The 25675-nt window shown below is 44.7% G+C and overlaps 1 protein-coding gene across 3 annotated transcripts in view; it reads left to right on the top strand.

Annotated features, from left to right (window-relative positions):
* CSE1L (chromosome segregation 1 like) overlaps nt 1-25675 on the top strand; it is a 116251-nt gene that overhangs the window by 5724 nt on the left and 84852 nt on the right. For all 3 annotated transcript variants that reach the window (XM_075176422.1, XM_075176423.1, XM_075176424.1), the window contains 2 exons: nt 13355-13439; nt 20374-20516. In XM_075176422.1, coding sequence (XP_075032523.1) covers nt 13355-13439; nt 20374-20516 — 228 coding nt within the window. The remainder of the gene's footprint in view (nt 1-13354; nt 13440-20373; nt 20517-25675) is intronic.

Raw genomic sequence — 25675 nt, 5'->3', positions numbered from 1 at the left:
TGAAATTGTTGGTGCAATAGCATTTTTATTAAACGGGGATACTAATTTTTGACTCTAGAAAATTTAGTATTCCGTGAAGGTATCTGGCTCTATATTCATTACAGAAGGAGGACCTCAACTGTTGGGAACACGTTCCAAGGGTTGATTCACCAGTGGCATGCTTAGCACGCCACACCACTCCACACACTCCCTAGCCCAGGGACAGCCACCCTGCAGCATAAAACAGACCGCAAGATAGAGGGATTGTTAAATTCCATCTACACTGCGGCAGGTACTTCATTTAGACCTATGACGCTATGGAAACATTGGTTGACCATTTAGCAGTGGGTCTGCAAAATTTGGAATTGCTTCCCCTTGCCCTACATCTTAAGGAGGCTTCCGGATACTTATGAGGTCGCCCAGAATGCAGCCTCCATTTCTTCGCCTATTTCTGCAACCGCAGTAGAGGCCAGGAGAACCTTATGGCTCAGTCCCTGGGATGCAGACACTTAATCTTAAGTCCTTAGAATCACACCCTTATTCAGGAGAAGTGTTATTTATCCCTGAACAGCTTCCACCCAGTAAATGTCCCAAAACCTACGGCACCTATGTTTGTGGTTGATATAGTCCTTTCGAGGGGGCTCCTCTGGCCGGGGCCAGGCCAGACACATAGGTCGAGACCTTCAACCACTAGAGGACAATTGTATCTATGTAGGTATCCCTCCTCCACGAGACATCCTTCTCCCAAGTTTCCGGACAAACCGTCAGTTTGACAGTCTCCCTCCCCTCCTCCTTGCTGCGGGAGTGGATGGGCGTCTGCTTCTGTTCAGAGATCAGTTGGCAGCATCCTCAGAAGACCCAATGGATTCGGGGGATCATGACGAGAGGATCCATGAAAGACTTGTCAGGTCCTGCCCCTCGTCAGTTTTTCTTAGCCAACTTGCCTACAACCCTCAAAAGAAAGAGGCAATGCTTACATGTGGTGCCTCTCTTCTTTCCACTGGAGTCATCGGCCAGGTTCCGGAACACCAAAAAGACAGGGTTTCTTCACCAATCTCTTTTTGGTCCCATAGCCGGATGGCTCATTCCAACCTGTGCTAAATCTAAACCGGCTAAACATACACTTGCGGGTGGTCAGGTTTCGAATGGAATCCCTCAGGTCTGCCATCAGTGGACTGGAACCAGATCAATTCATGGCGTCAATAGATATCAAAGATGCCTACCTTCACGTATTATTATCATCATACCTATACGGAATTCCCTTCTCAGATTTACACTGGGACCAGCTCACTACCAGTTCAGAGCTCTCCCATTTGGCCTCTCGACAGCACCAAGAGTGTTTACAAAAATAATGGCAGCCTGTCTTCATTCCAGAGGAGTGCAAATAGGACACTATCTGGATGATCTGCTCATAAAAGCCTCCTCAGCTCACCTGCTAAGTCAGCACTTTTCCTCACTATCGGGATCCTGGAGACCCACAGATGGCTCATAAATCGATAAGTCATTTATTTAATTCTGTGTCGGAAAATTACTTTTCTGGGACTAATCATGGATACCAACGAAGAAAAGGTTTTCCTTCCGGAGGACAAATCTCAATCCCTGAGAAACCTTAGGGCTCGAGTTATGGACTGCCACATATCATCAGTCCACTTATGCATGCGTCTATTAGGAAAGATGGTATAGACTTTCGAGACCATCCCTTATGGTCGACTTCACTTACGCTGCTTCCAGTGTGATCTCTTAATGAAGTGTTCAGGATCACATCTGAAATTAGAGGGACAACTGATATGATTGTCACCCGAGGCGAAGGCTTCCCTCAGTTGGTGGAAGGTCCTTTGTCCCATGGTCCTAGATCTTAGTAACAACAGATGCAGCCTAACAGGATGGGGGGGCTGTGGTACTTCATTTACGGCTCCAGTGACTATGGGCCGCTTGGGATACCTCTCTCCCCGTCAACATTCTGGAACTAAAGGCCATGCTAATGGCCTTACAGTGCACACAGATGATACTTCACGGACACCCAGTCCATCTGCAGTCCGACAATGCAACGGTAGTGTCTTATGTCAACAGACAAAGGGGGACCAGGAGTGCAGAAGAAATAAGGGTGGCGGCTCAGATCTTGACTTGGAACGAAATCCACGTTCCTGCTATCTTAGCAATTTTTATGACAGGAATCCAAAACTTGGAAGCAGACTATCTCAGTCAGCATGCGATACTGCCAGGCAAGTGGTCGCTCCATCCGAAAGTCTTCCCGTGTCTGGTCCTACGATGGGTAATCCCAAATCGGGACTTAATGGCATCACGTCACAAGAGGAAAGTACCACAGTTCTGCTGCTCAAGAGCAAGAGACCCCTTGGCGGTGGCCATCAACGTAATGACGATGCCCTGGGACTTCAGGTTTGGGTACCCTTATCCTCCCATTCCTATGATTACCCTTGTCCTTTGAAGAGTAAACCAAGGGGGGCTCCCAGTCATACTAATGTCTCCTGTTTGGCCACGGCGAGTTTGGTACGTAGAAATTCTGTGGCTAAGCGGTTGGTCCTGATCTCAAGTTACCTCTTTGAGAAGACTTTCAGCAAGGACCATTCAGACATCAGGACTTGCCTTGGCTCAATTTAACAGCTTGGCTGTTGATGCCATCCTGTGGAGGTCCAGAGGTTTCTCTTCACGGGTAGTAAACGCCCTCCTTCTGGCTAGAAAACCAGTTTGGACTATGTTTCACCCACAGGACACTGGGATCTTAACCTGGTGCTTAATATGCTTCAAGGGCCTCCTTTTGAGCCAATACACACTTTTGTATTTCTACTAGCTATTGCTTCAGCTCGTAGAGGTTCCAAATTGGGTGATTTCTCAGGTCGTGAGCCATATCTTATCTTTCACGATGATAGGGCGGTTCTCAGAACAATTTCCGCTTTCCTACCAAGGTGGTGTCTAGCTTTCATGTGAACCAAGAAATTGTGGTTCCGGTATTCACAGGTGGCCCACAGTTTTCAGGGATAGGCTCCAAGGAGTTTCTGGATGTGGTTAGGGCTCTATGAATTTGGCAGGAGGACATCAAAAATTTGTCACACGGGTTTCTTATTTATTTTGTTTGACTCCTCAAAACGAGGATGGCAGGCCTCTAAGCCGGCGGTTCCCAAACTGTGCACCGCGGCTCCCAGGGGTGCCGCGGGCCAAGCATTGGAAAAAAAGAAAAAGCACAGAAACTTACCAATCCGCCGGGCGCCGGGACCCAGAAGACTGCTGGGTCCCGGCGCCCGGCGGATTGGTAAGTTTCTGTGCTTTCTTATTTTTCTATGGCTGGCGCGCGGCAGAGGAGTGAGAGGGAGGATGACAGCTGGGGCAGGGAGGATGACAGCTGGGGCAGGGAGGGTGACAGCTGGGGCAGGGAGGGTGACAGCTGGGGCAGGGAGGGTGACAGCTGGGGCAGGGAGGGTGACAGCTGGGGCAGGGAGGGTGACAGCTGGGGCAGGGAGGGTGACAGCTGGGGCAGGGAGGGTGACAGCTGGGGCAGGGAGGGTGACAGCTGGGGCAGGGAGGGTGACAGCTGGGGCAGGGAGGGTGACAGCTGGGGCAGGGAGGGTGACAGCTGGGGCAGGGAGGGTGACAGCTGGGGCAGGGAGGGTGAGGAGGAGTGTCACGGGGGGCAGAGGAGTGTCACAGGGGGCAGAGGAGTGTCACAGGGGGCAGAGGAGTGTCACAGGGGGCAGAGGAGTGTCACAGGGGGCAGAGGAGTGTCACAGGGGGCAGAGGAGTGTCACAGGGGGCAGAGGAGGGGGACAGGGGGCAGAGGAGGGGGCAGAGGAGGGGGGACAGGGGGCAGAGGAGGGGGGACAGGGTGAGAGAGGGCAGAGGAGGGGGGACAGGGTGAGAGAGGGCAGAGGAGGGGGGACAGGGTGAGAGAGGGCAGAGGGGGCAGTGTGTCTAGATGCAGAGTGTCTGGATGCAGAGGGGGCATTTTTGCATACAACTAAATAAGTATTTCTGTCCTGACCTAAATACTTATTACAATTTTTTGACCCAACTACTTCTAAAACAGGACTGCTCAATAATTATTTTGGAGGGGTGCCTTGAAAAAATTTGGAGACTCTAAGGGTGCCGCGAACTGCAAAAGTTTGGGAACCACTGCTATAAGCAATTGATTGCTAGGTGTCTTCTACCATTAAGCAGGCTTATGTCGATGCTAATCGACCTGTGTCAGATCGTATTGTAGACCATTCTACTCGTTCTGTGGGGGCATCCTGGGCTGCACGAAATGGGGCCTCAGCAGACCAGTTGTGCAGAGCAGCCACTTGGTCCTCGGTCCATACAGTTACCAAATTGAATGTATTTGCGTCGGCAGACGCTTTTGTCAGTAGTATACTACGTGTCGGGCTGTCAGAGCTGTCCCTCCCTTAAGGGACCCTAGCTTAGAATGTCCCCATGTTAGCAGTGTCCCCCAGATGGAATCGGAGAAATGAATTTATTGGGAGTATAAAATACCTATCTTTTTATGCCTAAGGTACTCTGCAAGTTCCATCTGAACCCAGGATATTATTGTTCCAGCTATAGATTAGGGAATGGCTATAGATGAAGAGTGTTCTCCTCACTCTCTGAATGTGGTCAGGCCCTTAACAACTTATGTTGATGGGACCAGTAAGGTGTGCAGAATAGATGGCCTCTTGGTCCACTATGATGCCTACAAGAGTCTTGCTGGCCTGTAAGCAGACTTTTCCCAGGTGGATTAATTTGAGCAGGACAGGCTCTTAAGTTTGTACTTAAGTTAAATCCTTTCCTATGAATCCAATGGGGAGCACTGGACACCCTCCCTCTATTCTTCTTGTTTTTGTTTTTCAACTGTTATCCTTGTTAAGAATCTTGTTGGAGATTTTTTTATTTTTCCATCTCATCCTCTTGTTCTATACACCTGGTTCTGTTCTTTGGGGCTTTTGTTAGGAGAATACTGAAGTCCCAGGCAGCCAATGGGGTATAGAGGGGGAGCAGCTTGTGCTTATTGATGGTAATTTTAAGGTTCTCAAGCTCCTGTCACTATACACTATAGTGTTCCAATGTCTCACGTGAAATCCCTTTCTCTGAATCCAACGGAAGTGCAAACATCCCAATATTTACTGTCGGGCAGCGGGAGATTTGTAAAACAATTTCAGTTAGTCAGTAATGTGAGTCACATAGCTGAAATTTCATCCTCTTTCATCAAAACTGTATACACACGGTTTCATGCTCCGTAATGGGCCAGGAAGTATGGGTATAGGTGGGTAGGTTGTGAACACCCTGGATAATTTACTAGCGCTATTGCAGTGACCAATAAATAAGCTAATTTTTAGGGGCTGGTTTCTACACACCAGCAAGTAGCTTGTTACTGTGGGCAACTACACTTATTTCCCCAGTGCTGGTAAATGTTATTGAAACGTGGAGCTTTCACTAGCCCAGTGATAGACTAATTCAGCTTAGTTTATCGTAAGAGTTAAAAAGGAGGCACCTAATATTTCCACTGATCATGGTGTATCTAATGCTGTGACTGATAAATAAAGTCTTGTAATATGAATTATACAGCTGGATGCTGCTTAGCTTATATTATGAGTGAAAGTAGGACACTCCACAGAGCTGATTAGAGATTTTTGTGTATATAGGGCTTGAAAAGTGCTTATATCTCCCGTTGTTGTTGTTCACAGAATTAAGTAATGCAGCAGGAGATATGACTGCTGTTGATAGTTGTATAGCAAGTACCTGTTTTTGAAATAAGGGCTTGCCAGAATGCAAGTAGAGCAGTCTGAAGCTGCCTTTTTGCCTGATTCTGTATATCACTTATTTCATTCTCAGCTGCTGTGAGCTTCCTAAATGTTTAAGTGTGTGTAATATGTGATATTAGTTGACACAGCAGAGTGAATATCTTCAGGTCTAGTAATATATATTGCATGTTAGACTATTTAGGCATCATGCTTTCTAATAGCCTATATTAAATTAATTCAGTAAATCTCTCTGCAGCATTTAGTGTGTTCATTTATTTAAATTCATATGACTTTATCGATATGTTAGGATTTTTTATTGCTGATTGACTGTATTGTGTACTTTGTTAGCCCCTCTTTCTCCCTCATTATATAGTGCAGGGGGGATAGGCACTTTAAGAAACTTTATCACCTGACCCTAGCTCCTCCACCTCTATACTCCTCTCCTCTTAGGCCTCCATTTATTTTAGTGTACAAGGCGTGTAGGACATGTCTAGGCTGCTGGCAGTCCTTTTTTTCTTTTTGTCTCCTTATTTTACATTTGTTTCTAATATTTTCTTGAGCCTTTGGCCTCCTGTGTACTGAAGCCACATCTGTGGTCCCGTGGGGAGCCGACTGTAAGCTGCAGACATGAGACTGCTGTGCGCTGCTTGGATTGGGGGACTTGAATTGCCATGGAGGTGCCTACGCTGCCGCTCCCATGGCTGGAAATCTCTGAAGAGCGGGTCAAGTAGCGGCAGGCTATTTACGGCAGTAGGGCTGCTAAGGCAGGGGTGGTTTCAATGACGAAGTTTACCTGTGCTGGGTGAAATGTAGGTCAGGTGTTAAGTTTTTTTCTCTTTCATCCTGTCTGGGGGACACTGCTACCATGGGGTCGTGTGAGGGAAGTGGAGTTTGGCAATTAACTAGTTAACTATGTTAATGTATCCTGCTAACAAACCCCTCCCCTCTGCAACCCTCCTGTAGCCTCTCCAGTTTTTAGTGGAGGTTTTTTTTTTTTTGTTTTTATATTTCATATACTTTATTTAACATACATTTTTATTCCCTACAGAGGTGTGCTCTGTCCTACACACAGAGCACACTCGTTTAGGAAAAGAAGCAGCTACCGGACAGAGCCGGACGGCTCTCACTGACGGGAGAGATTTTTTTTTTTTTTTTTTTTTTCAGAAAAGGAGGGGGAGAACTTGGTCCTTAATTTTAGCGGCCACACTAATAATAAACAACGATTACTGTATGGGAAGAAGCTGTAAAACACCATTACAGGCTTTTTGGTTTTAAGATGAAGCAAGTACAGGACCGGGAGAGCTAGGATAATAGAGCTCCCCTGCCTGCAAAGAAGTTTTGAACTCTCCCAAGGCGCCAAGATCTGCCCGGAATAAAGCAGCAGCTACATCTGTGGGAACAAGTAGAGCTGCGGACAGACTTCTCCTGCTCCAGATATCTTAGCCTTGGGAAGGCTAGGTACCAATACAATCCTTTTCTATACTCACTATAATAGAGATATTGGTGTATTAGAAAAACTTATTTCATGCAAGTATATTAATAGATAGAATACTACTTGCATAGATATTCTTTTGTTTCACACATAACAAGGATACGGTCTTTGGAGTTCTGTCATAGATTAGTTAGTATATTTTGTCTATTTCTTGTGTGATTGCCCGTATTACATTTTATTGCTGTGATATTGTTACTTGTAAAATGTCTGACAAGGGTAAAGCACGTCAGGCAAAGTATTATACTTCCAAGTGTAAAGTTAAAATACCCATTGAACAACAGGACCCAGGGGGCGCTTTGTAATGACTGCAGTGGGGTTCCCATGGTAGCTCACCACCAGTAATGGAAAAACCAACATGGGCGGCTGCCCTGACGCAGGGGGTTACCACATTGCCATTTTAGAAGCAGTTGTACCAGAGATTTCAGCGGTTGCTGTAATACTCCCTTCAACCTCTAGAACAAGACCCCCTTAATTCAGGGGGGACCACAGGGATCACAGAGTTCATTGTCTCAGGACAGGTGGGGGATCCATCCGTACTATCCTCTCAAGCCCCTCCCACTGGGGAACCGGCTTGGTCTACATCCTTGGTCAGGGGCTTAGACCAGTTAAACTGTTTCTAGGAGGCTCCAAGGCGCTTTTCCCAAAAAAGTGACACAGATCCGCTAACCCCCTTTTGTCCCCCTCTGTTTCGTTGAAAAAGAGGAGAGCGAGGTTTTAGAGGATTCTGATTCTGCACAGGTTACGAACCCAGAGGAATCTCCCAGATATCAAGGGATTGATGACCTGGTGGTAGCAGTGCGGCAGGCACTTGGACTTCTAGACCTATAGGTGGCTACAGATCGTAGTCTTTTTAAAAAGGTCAGAAGGTCGCGATCCGCTTTCCTCCATCTGTGAATTTGAAAGAGATCGCAGAATCATCCTGGAAACAACCTGATCACAGGTTTGTTATTCCACGAAGGTATCTTGCTCTATACCCACTGCAGGAGGGTGATCCAAACCGTTGAGAACAGGTCCCAAGGGTTGATACGCCAGTGGCACGCTTAGCTCGACACACCACACTTCCTGTTCAAGGAACAGGCCCAGTGCAGGATCTCGCTGACCGTAAGATAGAGGCTTTCTTAAAGTCCATCTACATGGCGGCAGGTATTTCATTCAGACCCATGTTTTCATCAGCATGGGTTGCCAGGGCTATGGAAACGTGGGCTGACCAGTTTGCAAACAGGTCTGCAGGATTCAGATTTACTCCCCCTTGCCCTTTACCTCAAGGCTTCAGGATACCTATATGAAGCTGCCCAAAACACAGCTTCCATTTCCTCCGCTGTTTCTGCAACGGCAGTTGCGGCCAGAAGGACCCTATGGCTGAGATCCTGGGATGCAGACACCGAATTGAAGAAATTTTTGGAGTCTCTCTTTTTCAGGTGGAGTATTATTTGGGTCTGAATTGGACAGCATAATTTCCCAGGCGACAGGAGGCAAAAGTACCTTCCTACCAGTCAATGTCCCAAAGCCTAGGACACCCAGGTTTGGTTGATTTAGATATCCCTTTCGGGGGGGCTCATCTAGTCGGGGGCAGACACGTAGGTCCAGACCATCTGGCACCAGAGGACACTCGCACCGAGCTAGGTCTTCCTTTTCCTCCACAAACCGTCCTTCTTCCAAGCTCCCTGATAAACTGGTCCTCCCCACGCTCCCCCCCCCCCCCCATCTCGCAGCGGGACAGCTGCTTTTGTTTAAAGGTCAGTGGGCACAGTCCTCAGAGGACAATTGAGATTCACGGGAATATGATGAGAGGTTACATAGTAGACCTATCTGGCCAAGCCCCTCGTCGGTTTTTCGCAAACAGCTTACCTCGTGACCCACAGAGAAAACGGCAGTGCTCTCAGAGTTGCCTCTCTTTTTTTCAGCAGAAGTCAGCCGAAGGTTCAACACAGGAGACAGAGTTTCTACTCCAACCTCTATTTGGTCTGAAGGCCGGATGGCTCCTTCCGTCCTATCCTGAACCTAAAACACTTGAACCTACACATGCAGGTGGACAGATTTCTGATGGAATCCCTCTGGTCGGCTATCAATGTACTGGATGCAAACCGGTTCATGACGTCAATAGACATCAAAGGCGCCTACCTCCAAGTTCCTATCTGAAAGGCACGTCAGGCTTTTCTCAGATTCGCAGTGCCAGTTCAGAGCTCTCCCATTTGGCCTTGCAACAGCACCAAGGGTGGTTACAAAAATAATGGCGGTGATGGCGGTTTGTTTTCATTCCAAAGGTGTGCAAATAGTACCCTACCTGGACATTTTACTAATCAAGGCTGCCTCTGCTCAACTACTTGACCAGCATCTACAGCTCACCGTCAGGATCCTGGAGGTGCATGGGTGGCTCATAAATCGGTCCAAATGCCAGTTAACTCCTTGCCAGAGTGAGTTTTCGGGGACTGATAATGGATACCAGCAAACAGAAGGTATTCTTTCTAGAGGACAAATCACGATCCTTGCGGGATACTACAACTCGAGTTTTGACTTGTCGCAGACAGTTGTTCCTCTTATGCATATGCCTACTAGGAAAGATGGAGTCAACCTACGAGACTCTCCCTTATGGTCGACTTCACTCTCGCTGCTTTCAATGGGACCTCTTAAAGAAGTGGTCAGGATCCCATCAAACATTAGAACGCCAATTGATACGCTTGTCACCAGAGGCAAGACAATCCCTCAGATGGTGGCTAGTCCAGGGCAATTTGCTAGTCGGCAGGTCCTTTGCCCATTGGTCTTGGATCTTTAGTATCCACAGATGCCGTTGGGGAGCTGTGACTCTTCATTTAAAGCTTCAGGGACTCTGGTCCGCTCTGGAGACCCCTCTCCCCACCAACATACTGGTACTGAAAGCCATGTTAAAGGCCTTACAGGACACACAGTTTATCCTGCAGGGCCAACCGGTCCGTCTGCAGTCCGACAACGCCACGGCAGTGTCTTATGTCAACAGACAGGGAAGGCACCAGGAGTGCTGGAGTGATGTAGGGTGGCGGCTCAGATCTTGGCCTGGGCTGAAAACCACGTTCCCTTCATATCCACAGTATTTATTCCAGGCATCAAGACCTGGGAGGCAGACTATCTAAGCCGGCATGCGATTCTGCTGCTGGAATGGTCTCCATCTGGAGTTTTTCAGTCTCTGGCCGATCAGTTGGGGGACCCCGGACCGAGACCGAGTGGCATCGCGTCACAACCGAAAAGTCCAGCACTTTTGCTCAATTGCAAGGAACCCCTTGGCGGTGGTCGTTGATGTAATGACAATGCCCTGGGACTTCAGGTTAAGGCACCTGTTCCCTCCCATTTCTATGATTCCACGAGTCCTACGAAGAGTCATCCAGGGGCGACTCCCAGTTATACTGGTGGCTCCAGCTTGGCTGCGGATAGTCTGGTATGCAGAAATCCTGTTAATGGCGGTAGGACCAGGTCTTCGGTTATCACTTTGAGAAGACCACCATCTACAAGGACCATTCCAACATCTAGATTTATCTCAGTTGAATTTAACTTCATGGCTGTTGATGCCAACCTTTGGAGGTCCAGAGGGTTCTCTCCACGAGTAGTGGACACTCCTTCATGCTAGAAAGCCAGTATCTGCTCGCATTTACCACAGCATCTAGCGTACCTAAATTAGATGGTGTGAGAGCCGAACCTGCCACATGGCTTCCTTTCTCCTATCAAGGTTCCTTGCTTTTCTCCAGGATGACCTGGATGGGGGCCTTCGCTTTGGGGCCTTAAAAGTGCAGATCTCTGCCCTTTCTGGTTTTTTTTCATAGTCACCTGGCAGACATACCGGACGTCGGGACCCTCCTACAGGGAGTACTGCATATCCAAGCTCCATATGTTCCGCCCACGGCACCCTGGGACCTTAATCTGGTCCTTTAATATGCTTCAAGGACCTGCCTTTGAATTGTTGGACTGCGAAATTACGGTTCTTAACATGGAAAGTTGCATTTGTACTAGCTATTGCGTCAGCTCGTAGAGTTTCCAAGCTGGGGGCTCTCATGTCACGAACCATATCCTGTGTTTCACGATGATAGGGCGGTTCTCAAAGCAGTTCCAACTTTCCCACCAAATGGGGTTTCCGGTTTTAACCAGGAAATAGTGGTGTGACAGGATGGACCGTCTATGCCACCTTGTCTGTTGTTGCTGGGAACCGTCTGGGCTTACTTTGCCACTGCCCACTTTCATTATTCTGAATACACCCCTCCTGCCACAGTAGGAAGAGTCTGCTACCACCACTGGGCTCCTTTATGGCAAACAGAACCACGTTCCTTCTGGGTAACGGTCACTGCTGGGGTACCCCGTTGCTGGTGTACCTGGACTGGTACTCCGGACCTCTTACTATGGAGCAGGGTTGCTATGGATGGATCCCCCCTGGTCTATCACACTGACCAGAGCTGCAGGGTAGCAGGCAGAGCGGTGGTACCGGAAAAACTGGGTCCAACCTCAGAAACAGCCGGAGAACGGATTACATTTTGGGTCTAATCTGCAGGTCACAGGATTACAGCAATATTGTAGATGTTTTCAAGCAGGTCTTTGAAGCAAGTGATGTTTATTTAATCTCACACTGGTTTAAGGTACCAGGTGATCAGGTCAGATAGAACATCCGAATGATACATTTCAGTGTACAAGACAGTGCTTTTTATACTGATTTGGACACAGGCTATTTTTAGAATCGGGATGCAATGTGTTTACACAAACATGGATTTACATGCATTGCAAAGCTAATAATATTTAGACTTATCTGTGAAATTCTATAAACGCTGTCATGTGCTGCATCTTGTTTTTAGAGACAGGAAATCCAGCAAGTCAAAAGGTCTAATTCACATGAATACTTTCTTCATATGGTCGCAGAATACAAACAGGTAAAAACCCTAAACAAGTAATTTCCCAACATCAGGATACACAAAGACTCTCTAAACAAAGGCTCATTGTATCAGATATATACATCAGAAAAAAGGCATTTCCTTTAGCAAGGTTAAAACAGAAAAAGAGAATTTTCTACCCTGGCCTCAGAAATAACGATTTCCTATATCAAAATATACACAATATCAAAAATAAGTGCATTGGCTATATATATATATATATATACACACACACACCCTGTGCTATCTCCTTTAAATAAATGTATGCCAGAAGTTATTTATAAGTGATCCAGTCACAAGTGGTTCCGGTGTTCACAGAGCCACAAGCATCTGGAACAGGCTCTATGGAATTTCTGGATGTGGTCAGAAGTCTCCGAATCTATGTCCATAGGATATCTAAGATTCGCCGCACAGATTCTTTATTTTATTTGACTTCTCAAAAAGAGAGTGGCCGGCCTCCAAGCAATCAATTGCTAGATGACTTACGTTGACTATCAAGCAGGCTTATATCAATGCTAACCGACCTTTGCCAGATCGTATTGTTGCCCATTCTACCTGTTCGGTGGGTTCGTCTTGGGCTGCACCAAATGGGGCCTCAGCGGACCAGTTATGCATAGCAGCCATCTGGTCCTCAGTCCATACCTTAAAAAATGTTTTCAATTCAATGTATTTGCATCGGCAGACGCCAGTTTTGGCTGTAGTGCTCTACATGCCGGGCTGTCAGTGCGGTCCCTTTCTTAAGGGGGCTGCTTTAGAAAGTCCACATGGTAGCAGTGTCCCCCAGATAGGATGAAAGAGAAAAGAGGATTTTTTTTATACTCACGTTAAATTTTCTCTGATTCCATCTGGGTGACACTGCGTTCCCTCCCTTTTGCTCTTCTGCTGTTTGGTCTTTGGTTGGTTGACTCCCCTTCCTTGGGGCTCTATACTTAAATTGAAGACGCTACAGGGGGGTTGCAGAGGGGATGGGTTTGTCAGCAGGATACATTAACAAAGTTAACTAGTTAATTGCCAAACTCCACTCCCCTTACAAAACTCCATGGTAGCAGTGTCGACCCAGATGGAATCAGAGAAACAAAAAAAATTATCGTGAGTATAAAAATCCTCTTTTTAAAGTGCTCACACGCCTTCCCCCATCCCCCTTACACTATACCCCAATGTTTCTGGTGTTCCCCAGTGGACTAAATGGATTTTACATAAGTATATCATTGCTTATAATTATATTGTGCCACTCTGGCATGTTTCATTCATATGTGACTTTTGGTGTTTTAAAGATGGAGCTGAGTGATGCCAATCTGCAGACGCTGACTGAATATCTGAAGAAAACTCTAGACCCCGACCCAGCAGTACGCCGTCCAGGTATGTGCTAACCAGTAATTTACCCTCTAGTTCTCTTCTGTATCAGGGTCTCCAACTATCGCGCCTCTGCTCAATCTCCGCAAAATCTTGGCCTTTTGTATGCCTACTTTTAGTACATTGCCTTTACCATTATATGCACGTTTTTACCCTATTCTGCTGCAAAAAATATTTTCACAGCTTAAAAATAAATGACAATTTTTATGTTTAAAAAAGAAAACAAATGTTTGTCTCTGAAAAGTAACTGAAATGGGTGATTACTAATTTTTGTTCCTTTACAATTATTATGTGTAGTCTTTCTCTCCACAGAAATGTCAAAGTTCCTCTAACTTTAAAGTATGAATGAACCCTGTAGTGTCATTCCACATCAAATCAAAACAAGGTTTCAAACTGACTGTTTCAGATTGTAATGAAATTTGGTATAATGCTTTTATGGATGTAAAGAAAACCCCAAAAATCTTAGATTAATATATACACTGGTTTTGAAGTTATATGCCTTTTTTTAAAGCTCCAATTTGTTAATGAATAATTTGCTTTCAACATTTTTATAACACAAACAAATTATAAACAAATAATAATAGCATAACATGTCAGTTTATAGGTTTTTCTATCAAGCATTTGCTAATCTAATCAATGAATTATGTTATCCAGGTTAAAAATATAGTAACATGTTGGGTAAATGGTTAAATATAGGATATAAACAATTATAATTGAAAGGGCTGACATAATAGCAGTTGTTCCAATACAAAGATTTGAAACTTATATAGCTGTGTCAGTGGATAAACTAAGCATAAAACAGAATTTTTGTACATTTAGCTCAGGATAACGCATAAATAGGTGGATGCACAGGACAATGCTAACCAGGGACCCAGAAAGAGAAGCCTGTAAATATACAAGTCAGGAGGCACAAAAACTTCTCAGTCTCCAGAATGTATTCTATACTTTGAGTTGTACCAGCGAAACCATATCTGATAATACTGGCATTTCTAACCTTGTACATGTAGCTTTCATGGCCCATAGCATCATTTACAAGAGCTCTCCATTTTTGGAAGTCAGGGGAAATACTGAAATATTTAAAGCATTTGTGATAATTTTATGTGTCTCACATATTTTAAGAATGTTTACCACAGATCATTACCATTTGGTGCTGCTGCTCTGGATGGATGGTGCTACTTTATGGGTTGGAAGTGGCTGAAGGTTTCATTTGTTTTTAGTATTTCCATTTCAGAGCGGTTGTATATTTGACCTGATTATCGAATTCACCTTACAGAGAACTTCTACAATAGTAATCCATAAAACATCCAGCTTCCTCCTATGAAAAAGATGGTGATGGACCAGCCAGATGAAGGAATGTCACTTTCACTTCATCTTTTTCCAGAGAAATTACATGCCCTCTGATGTAAGCAAGTGGGAGCTTTTCTTGGGATGTTGTCACTGTTCCAATGAATTTTGTGAGAAGGAAAACCTTTTCACAAAGATTTTTGTTGTTGATGTTGCTGCATGTATGAAAGCATGGAATTTCAGGGTCCCAGGAATTGTTCCTGTGTTTTTTTGAAGTGATCATCTAGAAATATTCCTGTCTCAATATGTTTTTCTTGTGTTGAGAAAGTAAAATGCATTCCTGTAATGTTTTCCTCTGTCTGATGAAAAAGTTGTTGTGGAATTAGAATCTGATTATCATATGAACGTTGCAGGCTTGCTCGCGAAGCCATCGCAAGGCCCTTTGCCAGGAGTAGATGCTGAAAAAATGCCACTCTGCTTCTATACCAAAATCATCTTTATGAGAACATAACTTTGGAAAGTTTTTCTTGTTCTTAAATTATACAGAGAAAAAGAAAGTCTTTTTTGGTAGTTTCTTCAAGAAGTTTGAATTTTCTCTGGAAGCAGTAGACTGTCACTCTGTTGTGTACCCCTTCTGCAAGTTGCTGTTCCTCCGTACTCCCAGCGCACATTCTCCCAGTCTGATACTCCACTGTAATTAAACACATCTTTTTTAAATGTGACACAAATGGTCCAGGTTTGGGTGTGCTTAAATTAGTGACTTGGGGGCTTTTCTTCACAAATTAACGCCCACCCAAACCTAAACTGTCCCTGTAAAAGGCAGGTCTATTTGTAAGAAAACTTACCTTCTTCTCGCTCCTGTGTCCCGTCCTGTTGGCCACGCAGAATTTCCGGGTGCGCGGCGGGGCTCCTGTCCCATGATCCCTTGGCGCGGGGATTTTGAAATCCTCCTCCTGTATAAAAGGAACGCTCTGACGCTGTGTCAGAGTAACAGGTTATTATACTGCCTGTGCAGTCTGCTTGTCTTTTGTAGTACTTTTGCCTGCTGTTTAGCCCTCTATACCAGACACTGCTTGTTTACAGATTCTTCCTCGAATCATCCGTGTGTAAGGTCAGACATCAGAACTGCGTACCAGACCCGGCTGTATACTGACTATTCCCTTTGGATCATCTATCTCGCTGCCAGATTGACATCTGAACTGTACCAGATCTACTCCTTGATCTTTTTCAGATACTGCCTTTTGTTATATTGTACACCAGTGGTGCTTCTCCTATCTGTCTCTCACAGCTAGGGGTCGAACCAAGGGCCGCGACCTGCGGTCTTCCAGCAGCTAAGCTCATACCACCTTGCGGCTGTTCTTGGAGAAGACCAGGAGGCTATTAGACTCTGCGCCTTCCTAGGCCAGAGCCAATCTAGACTGAGGGAATACCTGTGAACCTAACACTTTTCAACACATCTGATGTCTTCCCACAGGGAGTATCTTTTCACTTAAGTTCGCAGGCCTGTGCAGAAGTTGGATCAGGTGCTGTCTGTAGAATCTTGTACCCAAACACACCTGAAGAGGAACATGCTTTCCTCTAATGAAGTAAACTAAACAAAATATTGTTTTGTTGATTTTCTCAGATGTGTAGTGCCTCAATAAATACAATTTTCATGAATCACTCAAAAAACAACGCTCTTGTTGCAGATGATCCCATCATGATCCCAAAATAAAACTTTGGGGATTTATTAACAACGGTATGAACAATTTTTGAGATGTTTTTCAAAAATGAAAAAATATGGCTTTCTCTTACCTCCACCTGGGGGACCCTGATTACCATGGGGTTGTATGAGGGAACATGGAGTAGGCACTCAAATAGTTAACTTCCTGAGTATATCCCCTCTGCTACCCCATGCAAACCTCAGTGTGTTTTTTTCTTTTATTTTTTCATCTTAGAAGCTGAACAAACAGGTTTACCTTTAGTGTGTGTATGTGAATGCAGCACATACATTGACAGTGTCTAGGCTGTCAGGATTCCGGAGCGCAGCTAACCGCATCGGGCGTAATGGAGAAGAAAGGCCTGGATCATAGTAGATATCAGTCACTTAGAAAACTCTGCTGCTATCCATGGCTCCAACCTGAATCCGGTGCTGCCTTCAGGCAGCGAGCGCGGTGTCTTGGGGTTTTGGGCGCCATTTTGGAATATACAAAGTCATCTCCTAAAAGAAGGGGAGGGAGGACTTTGAGACAGCAGGGGAAAAAACCAGCATCAGCAGACCTGGCTTTTAGAGAGTAGCCTGACTTCGGTCAGCATTCTCAGGCTGCAAAGGAGGAAAGGAGCAGTCTGGTGGAGAAGAAAAAGAAAGAAATCTCCCTGCTTTTTTGCAGCAGTTGTAATGTTCCAAGGAGGGAAATACAATTGAGGCAGCCAAGGCTGTAATTCAAACAGGACACCTCTCCAAATGGTTTTCTGGTTCTTGGCCATCTTGGAGGACTAAGTACCTTTTTCCATCATTATTTACACATTGTACATGCACAGTATTTATATTTTTAATATTGAATATGTGTATGCTATTGTTTTGGAGTAAACATTGTGCCGCATAAACACATTTTGTACCTAGGTTGCAAAAATACAGAGTATATGCTGGGACATATATGCATGGGGTGTATGTATTTATAATGTGGGGTAATTCACAGAAACAGTATCCACTAGAAAGATTATTTTTATTTCCTTTTCTCAAAACAACACACATTCTCCCAATTATCCCTGGATGTGGCTGTTGCCTTCTGCCTCTATTACTTGACAGGTGGAAGGAAATAGGGACAAACCATTACCTTGTTATATGTGAGACAAGGTGGAAAGTCAGACCCAGGGACAGTTTGTGAGGACTGTGCTATGGGGCCCCGGAGTGAGCAGTTCCACCTTAGGGTTACTATTCCACCTTAGTTGGAGGAACTGGTGTGAGCAGTCGCTCTGTCACAGTCTCTGTCGGCACTGACTCAGATACTTGCCCGTCTGGCGGAGATCCCAGTGTTCACTGGAGTACTCACCCCTTTGTTTGTTCCTTTAACCCCGTCTGCAGTACCATTGATACCAGCAGCAGGGCTGGATGTGAACCTGATCCTTGTTGGTCAGGCTTCCTCCTCATCTGTCAGAGGACCGTTTCAAGGAGAACCTTGCTTGGTCTACATCCTTATTTCGGGGCCTGGACCGGTTAAATCTGTTTCTTGACTCTCCCAGAACCCAAGCGCAACGCCTAAAGCTTCATAGGTCAACTCATACTCTCCTCGAACTTTCTGGTTCAGAAGGGTTTTCGGTGAAGGAAGGTGAGCTTCCTGAGGATTCTGACTCCCCCCTGGTGGGTGATACAGCTGAACTCTCAAAGAATGAAGGCATTGAGGATCTGATTCTGGCAGTTTACCAGGCATTGAATCTGTTGGTTGTAGAGGAACCTCAGTCAGACCTAGGCCTCTTTAAGCGCAGGAAACGGAGGGTTGTCTGTTTTCCAGCATCAATAGAACTTACGGATATATAGTCAGCTCGGAACCAGCTCGTAATTTCGTTATACCACGCATATTCTCTATCCTTTATCCTCTGCATGCTTTAGATACGGCCCGCTCAGAACAGGTTCCTAGGGTGGATATGACAGTCTCCAGGTTGGCTCACCGTACTACTCTTCTAGTGCCGGGTTCTGCTGCACTTCCTGACGACACTGACCGCAGGATGGATGGTTTTCTTAAATCTGTCTTCCTGGCTGCAGGCGCCTCACTAAGATTTATGCTGTCGTCAGCATGGGTCACGTGGGCAATGGAGACCTGGGCTGACTAGCTGGCTGCAGGGTTACAAGACTCAAATCTTAATCCCCTGACTCTACAGTTAAAGGAGCCCTCGGGTTATTTGTATGAGGCTGGTAAAAACGCATTTGAAGGGGGAGGGGGTCGTAATTTGGCAAGAGGCGTAGAGCCCCATACTCTTCAACACATCTGGACCTCAGGCTCCCAGATAAACCGGTAGCCTGACTGGACCTTTCCACGTCTTGGGACAGTGTCCTCTCAGGACTGAAGGAGAGGGGGATCATACAAGGGCTTGACATAGTCGTTTCTCTAGGGTTGTCTCGCCATTGTTCCTTTCCCACACCGCTTCCATGCGGTCCCATAAGGATGACACTGATGTGAAACCAGGCTGTTGCTTCACTGGCAGTTCAGAGGTCTTTGCTCCAGTGCCGTAGACACCATGCTGCGAGCCAGAAGACTGTGTTTAGCCCACATTTACTACTGGGTGTGGCATGCCTATATTAAGTGGTGTGAACTATCAGTCTGCCACGTGGCTAATTTTCAGCTTTCCTGTATCCTAGCCTTTCTTCAGGATGGCTTTTGACGCATGTCTGCGAATTGGTTCCCTAAAGGTTCAAGTTTATGTCTGTCTTATATCTTAAAAAAGCAGATATTCTGGAGGTGGGGACTTATCTTCAAGGAGTTCTCCATATACAGCCCCTTATGTTATGCCCACGGCTCTCTGGGGCCTAAACTTGGTTCTGGACATGCTTCCGAGGTTTCCTTTTGAACCAAGGGGTTCAACTAAGTTTAGATTCCTTATGTGAAAGGTGGTATTTCTCCTAGCTATTTCTTCTACACAGAGGGAGGCAGAGCTTGGGGCCCTTACCTGTTGGTCCTCCTATCTCATCTTCCACAATGACAGGGCTGTGTTGAGAACGGTTCCGTCTTCTCAGCCAAAGGCGTTTCAGGTTTTCACCTGAACCAGGAGATTGTGGTCCCAGTCTTCCAGGAGGCGGCTCCCTCTGCAGGCCATTGCTCCTCAGCTTATTTGGATGTGGTTTGTGCCCTCTGCATCTATGTGAAATGGACACCTTCACTAGGTTTTATCAATTTAAAGTTTCTGCGTCCCCGGATGCCAATTTTGGCTGCACAGTATTGTAGGCCGGACTATCAGGGTGGTCCCTCCCTTGGGGAACTGCTATAGAACGTCCCCATGGTAAAGAGGTAAGAGAAAAGAGGACTTTATACTCGCGTTAAATCCATTTTTTTGAGTCCATCTGGGGGACACTACGTTCCCTCCCTTCTGCTTTTCTCCTGATATTCTTTTGGTGTTTGAGTTCCCTTCCATTGGGTTTTTGTATAACACGCTGAGGTTTTCACGGGGGTTGCTTACTTAATGTTCCTTCATACAACCCCATGGTAAGCTATGTCCCCCAGATGGGCTCAGAGAAATGGATTTAATGTGAGCACAAAATCCTTTCTTTTGAGAAAATCTAAACTTTGATTTTAAACATTTTACAATTTAAATTTTTATTGAAGCATACGGCTGTGTATCATATAAAAGACCCAAAAAAGGTTTCAAATGAGACCTTGTTCAAGTCTCATTAAACAAATTGCAGCCTTTAAGACACATAGCTTCAAAACCAGTGTACATATCCGCCTAAGATTTGGGGTCTTACTTTACACCAATGGCAGCATTTATTATACCAAATTTAAATTAGAGAATGTAAGGTAGAATTTTTTCTAAAATTGTGTTGATTAGTTGTGGAATGACTCTGTAGTTCTTGAATTCTGAGTATGTAAACATACAGTAATGTAACACTAGGGGTTTGACATGCACTGTTGTTCTCCACCATTCTGATTGTGTAGAAATAATTAATAAACTTTGATTACTTTAGCTGAGAAGTATCTGGAATCCGTGGAAGCAAATCCAAATTATCCTTTGTTACTTTTAACCCTGCTGGAGCGTTCCCAGGATAATGTCATCAAAGTGTGTTCATCTGTAACTTTTAAGAACTACATCAAAAGGAACTGGAGAATTGTAAGTATCACTGTTTTGGACCTGTGGATCTCATTTAAGACCTGTACTGTGTTTCTCACTCTCCTAATGTTCTTAGTGCGAGCGTTGTGATTAGTGACGATTACATGACTATCTAGTTTAGAAACGTGAGCCTCAATCTACCACATTTGTAGAACTCCTTATGAACTTCTACAAAATTTGCCAATAGACATAAAATGATGGATCATTGTAATCCCTAATTCTTACCCTAAACTTAATGCAACATAATCTCTAAAATTTGACTAATATAGCAGATAAATATCAGGTCACATTTTAGGGCATATTATTAAGACAATAGATGATTTAAAACTGTTACAGGCAGCGGTAACTTTAACATTTTCTCTTCTCATTCATCCTTTGGGGGGGGGACACTGTACCATAGAGGCTCCTTTTAGGAATTTGGCATTTTACAAAATCGTAAACATGTCTTTTGTTCCTGGGCCTGTATATTAACATCCTGTAGGGAAAACCTTTTTAGTGTATGGTAAGTAAATTAAATTCTCTTTCCAAAGGATATATGAAAGTAAAGCAGTTTTATTTTAAAGATGCAGTATGGGCTTCTGCCTTTAAAAAAAAAAAAAAAAAATAGACGGGCATACCAAATGAGGGTCCCACACTGGTATCTGTATACTTCACAAATCTTGGGGTTAATATAGGCATGTTACATAACATATCATAGATATGACATTAGTTCTATGCATTAGCTCTGTAAGGTATCCATTTATTATAAGACTTGACAGCTTAAAAGGTTTGACATATCAATCATACCTATATTATTAGATTAGAACACCTAACACACACAGCACACCACACCACTAGGTTAGGAGTTACCAGGTTTTACAGGATGAACAACCATGCTAAAAATCACAGCGCTGAGAGTTCCACACCATATGATCTGTAAATAAATCCGTGAAACTCGCATCTAAAATAATATAAAATTTATTGAGCCAAATTACACAATAAAATAAACATAAAAATATTACAATATTGAAAGCTGTAATCCAAACTTGATCAGTGCTCTGAACTAGAAAGTAATAATCTCAGATACCAGCTGTTATTCTCCTAACTCTGAATTCATATCATCAACGGAGATTCATCTAATACACATAAAATGTCCATGTATATTCATGGACATAAGTTTTGAGAATGACACAAATATTATTTTTCACAAAGTTTGCTGCCTCAGTTTTTATGATGCCAATTGGCATATATTCCAGAATGTCATGAAGAGTGATTAGATGAATTGCAATTAATTTCAAAGTCCCTCTTTGCCATGACAATGAACTTTATTCCAAAAGCAACATTTCCACTACATTTCAGCCCTGCCACAAAAGGACCAGCTAACATCAGGTCAGTGATTCTCTCGTTAACACAGGCAAGAGTGTTGACGAAGACAAGGCTGGAGATCACTCTGTCATGATGATCATTATAATAGACAGGAAGCTTTAAAAGAATGTTGGTGCTTGAAATCATTGTGCTTCCTCTGTTAACCATGATTAACTGCAAGGAAACACATACAATCATCATTGCTTTGCACAAGAAGTGCTTCACAGGCAAGGATGTTTCTGCTAGTAAGATTGTACCTAAATCAACCATTTATTGGATGATCAATAACTTCAGGAGAGATGTTCAATAGCTCTGAAGAAGGCTTCAGGGTGCCCAATAATGTCCAGCAAACGACAGGACTGTCTCCTAAAATTGATTCACCTGCTAGATTGGGGCACCACCAGTGCAGTGCTTGCCTAGGAATGGCAGCAAGCAGGTGTGAGTGCATCTGCATGCATAGTGAGGCAAAGACTTTTGGAGGATGGCCTGGTGTCGAGAAGGCCTGTAAAGAAGCCACTTCTCTTCAGAAAAAACATCAGGGACAAACTGATATTCTGCAAAAGGTACAGGGATTGGACTGCTGCTGATTCCCTTTTCAGATTGTTTGGGGCATCTGGAAATACGCTTGTCTGGAGAAGGAAAGGTGAGAGCTACCATCAGTCCTGTGTCATGCCAACAGTAAAGCATCCTGAGACCATTCATGTGTGAGGTTGCTTCTCAGGCAAAAGTTGTGAGTGAGCCAACTCCCTTGGCTAAGAACACAGCCATGAATAAAGAATGGTACCAAAACATTCTCCAAGAGCAACTTTTCCCAACCATCCAAGAACAGTTTGGTGAGGAACAAAGTATTTTCCAGCATGATGGAGCACCTTGCCGTAAGGCATAAGTGATAACTAAGTGGCTCGGGATCAAAACATCGACATTTTGGGTCTATGGCCAGGAAACTCCCCAGACCATAGTCCCATTGACAACTTGTGGTCAATCCTCAAGAGACGGAGTGCGAGTTGTTCTTTAAACTTAGATTTTGAATGCAATTTAAACTTACCAAAATTTACACTTATCTGTGATATCGTGCTGTTTACAGTGTTCAGACAGGTTCTAACACTGGACAAAAGGCCACTCGGGAACAACCGTAATAACCTTCTGTGGTGCATTTAGACTAAAAAGGACATGTTGGTTACTCGCATGAATAGACTTAATTAGCCTTAATGAGGACTTTCTCTCAACGCTACACAACAGACTTCCTCAACAAATGCTTATTGCATCAGAATTCAATACCTCAGAAATTAATGCATTTCCTATACAAAGTGCCACACGATATAGTAAAATCAGTACATTGCAATGATATAAATAAGCGCTCTTCGCTATTTCCTTTAAGTAAACTTGTACCATCATTTATTTATAAGTGATCAAGCCACAGCAGGGCTCTTATTTTGGTCCTTTCACGCTGCTGGCAACATGAGGCTCTATTGTCGAACGCAGTTCACTACCCCTTGTGGAGAATAGCATAGAGGTAAACAGGCCTGTTTCATAAAGAAACTAAGGTCTCAGACATTTGTCTACATGATGGACTGTTAGCCCACCCAATAGGGCCTTATTAATCTGGGATACAGGATCTTCTCAGAGCTCCTTCCAGATGCTTTTTCATTAACTGTTTTCCCTGACAGTGTCAGGTTTTGCAAGAAGCAATTCATCCTTAACTTGATCACCCCTTTGATTGAACCTCAATCAACCCTAGACATTCTTTTTCAAATGGACAGGTTAAAGATGAAATTGTTGATCTGTCAACAACAACATGGAGGCGGATGAGTTCATGATATCCGTGGATGTCAAGGATGCCTATTTGCATGCACATTATCAGTAGACAGCGCAGTCTCTGGAGTCCCATAGTTGGATTATCGATTACCAGAAATCCAATCTGGTACCTATTCAAAGACTTATTTTTCTGGGTTTACTTTTCAACACTTGACAGCAGAGGGTGTCTCTTGCAAGGCAAACGTTACTTGTTAAAAATAATTAGTACCATTTCTATTGGCTTGCAGATGGACATCACTTCTGCTTTGTATGACTGTCCTTTGGATGTTCTTGAGATTTCAGATCGAACTCCTTTCGATATGGGACATATTTCATCACTTGACAAAACGAAACCCCAGTCTGTCTCCAAGAATGCAATGTTGGTTGTTGAGAGTCGATAATCTACACAGGGGCCATTCTTTTGTTATGTGGAAATGGACAATTGTGATGACAGGCACCAGCCTTTGGGACTGTGGGTCTCTCGCCCTTCAGTGATCTGTGGGCCATTGCAGATTCCAAGCTTTCCAATTAATGTTCTTGTTAAAGATAGTGTGCTCAATTACGGCGCCTCCCTTTCTCTGTCCTCATTTGGTCGACACCTGTGACATTGGGGTATAGAGCAGGACAGAGCGAACTGACACTTTTAAGAATCTGTTAACTAAGCCCTAGCTCCTCCCACTGTATACTCCACTTCCTGTTTCTCAGTTTAGTTTAAATGCCTGGCAAATGGGCTGTGTTTGTGCTGAGCTGCAGCCCAATTCTGTTTATTTTCATTCATTTTTGTTTTGCTATCCGAGGCTTTTGCCTGTCGTCCTGTGCTGCTTCTGCACACAAGCAGCTGTGGTCCACTGTGTGAGGAGGGATGGCAGCTAGTATGGGTACCGTCTCCTAGCACAGTAGTGGGTGGGGGTAGCAAAATCGCAGTCTGTCCCTTACGTTATTCTGCCTCTTACTAGGGGCAGCCAGTAGGTTAATTTTAATTAAAAAAAGATGATAAACATTCGGGGACTGGGTCAGGCTAGGGTCACTGAGATAGTGAGCCCTGCTAAGCACTGGATTGGTGGAGAGGGTTGTCCTGCACTTTCATGCACTTTCTTCTTGGTGGTCTCTCACTTCTTTTGTGTGCAGGAACCAAAATAGACAGCCATTTACAGCTCCAGTTTTTCCTTTTTTCTGTCCTGTAAAGTAACGGTTTGGGGGTGGCTTTTTTCCCAGGGTTTGTACTTTTTAGACTGTGGTGGCTGCTTGGCTGTGTTGCAGGCTCACTTTCTGTACTTGATTTGTGTGCTACTTGTATTATTTACTAGGTTTTTCACTGTTTATTTGACTGTTTTATCTGTGTGCTTTGTTCCATCTGTTATCGGGAAACTCCGTGTTGGTTAAGGGTAGGGTAACTTTTATGTTGCAGTTCACCTGTGCTGCCTGTAAAGTTACGTTACCGTCCAGACAGTCAGGTGCGCATGCCTTGCGCGTGGCCTGTGAGGAGGTTCTGACTCTGTGGAGCCCGTCTGGGCTCAGTCTTTCTTCAATTCATTGGCTGAACTTGTCCAATTGGTGTGGTCTCAGTCTGTGGGCAGTCCTTCAAATCCGCCTTCCTCTGTGGCGGGTGAAGTGGATTCTGTTCCTGACTTGCCAAGTCATGGTCTGGCTGGAGATGTGACTGCAGATTCTAACGAACCGGCCTAGGTACATTGGCTTGCGTCCTCTTTACAGGGTTTGGTTTGTCTCCTTCTTAGAGTGTATGTTGCAATCTCCTACATCCCCCCCCCGCACATGTAAGCGGGTGGCGTCTGCCCTTCAGGGAAATGAGTCGAACTGTTCTTCCCAGGAGGAAGGTGAATTAGCAATGGATTCTGACATGGACGCTCCTTCTATGGTGGATGAGGTTTATCCTGATCGTCTAGCGTGTGGAGGAATTTATACGGACTGTATGTCAGGTACTTGGCTTTCCTGAGGCAGCAATCCCTGTTGCTGCAGAACCTTCTCTCTGTGCGCAGACAAAGTAATCTTTGTCTTTTCCT

This window comes from Mixophyes fleayi, chromosome 6 (assembly GCF_038048845.1).
Source record: "Mixophyes fleayi isolate aMixFle1 chromosome 6, aMixFle1.hap1, whole genome shotgun sequence".
Classification (NCBI taxonomy): domain Eukaryota; kingdom Metazoa; phylum Chordata; class Amphibia; order Anura; family Limnodynastidae; genus Mixophyes; species Mixophyes fleayi.
Note: the sequence above shows the minus strand (reverse complement) of the source record. Positions and strands in the feature narration are given on the sequence as shown.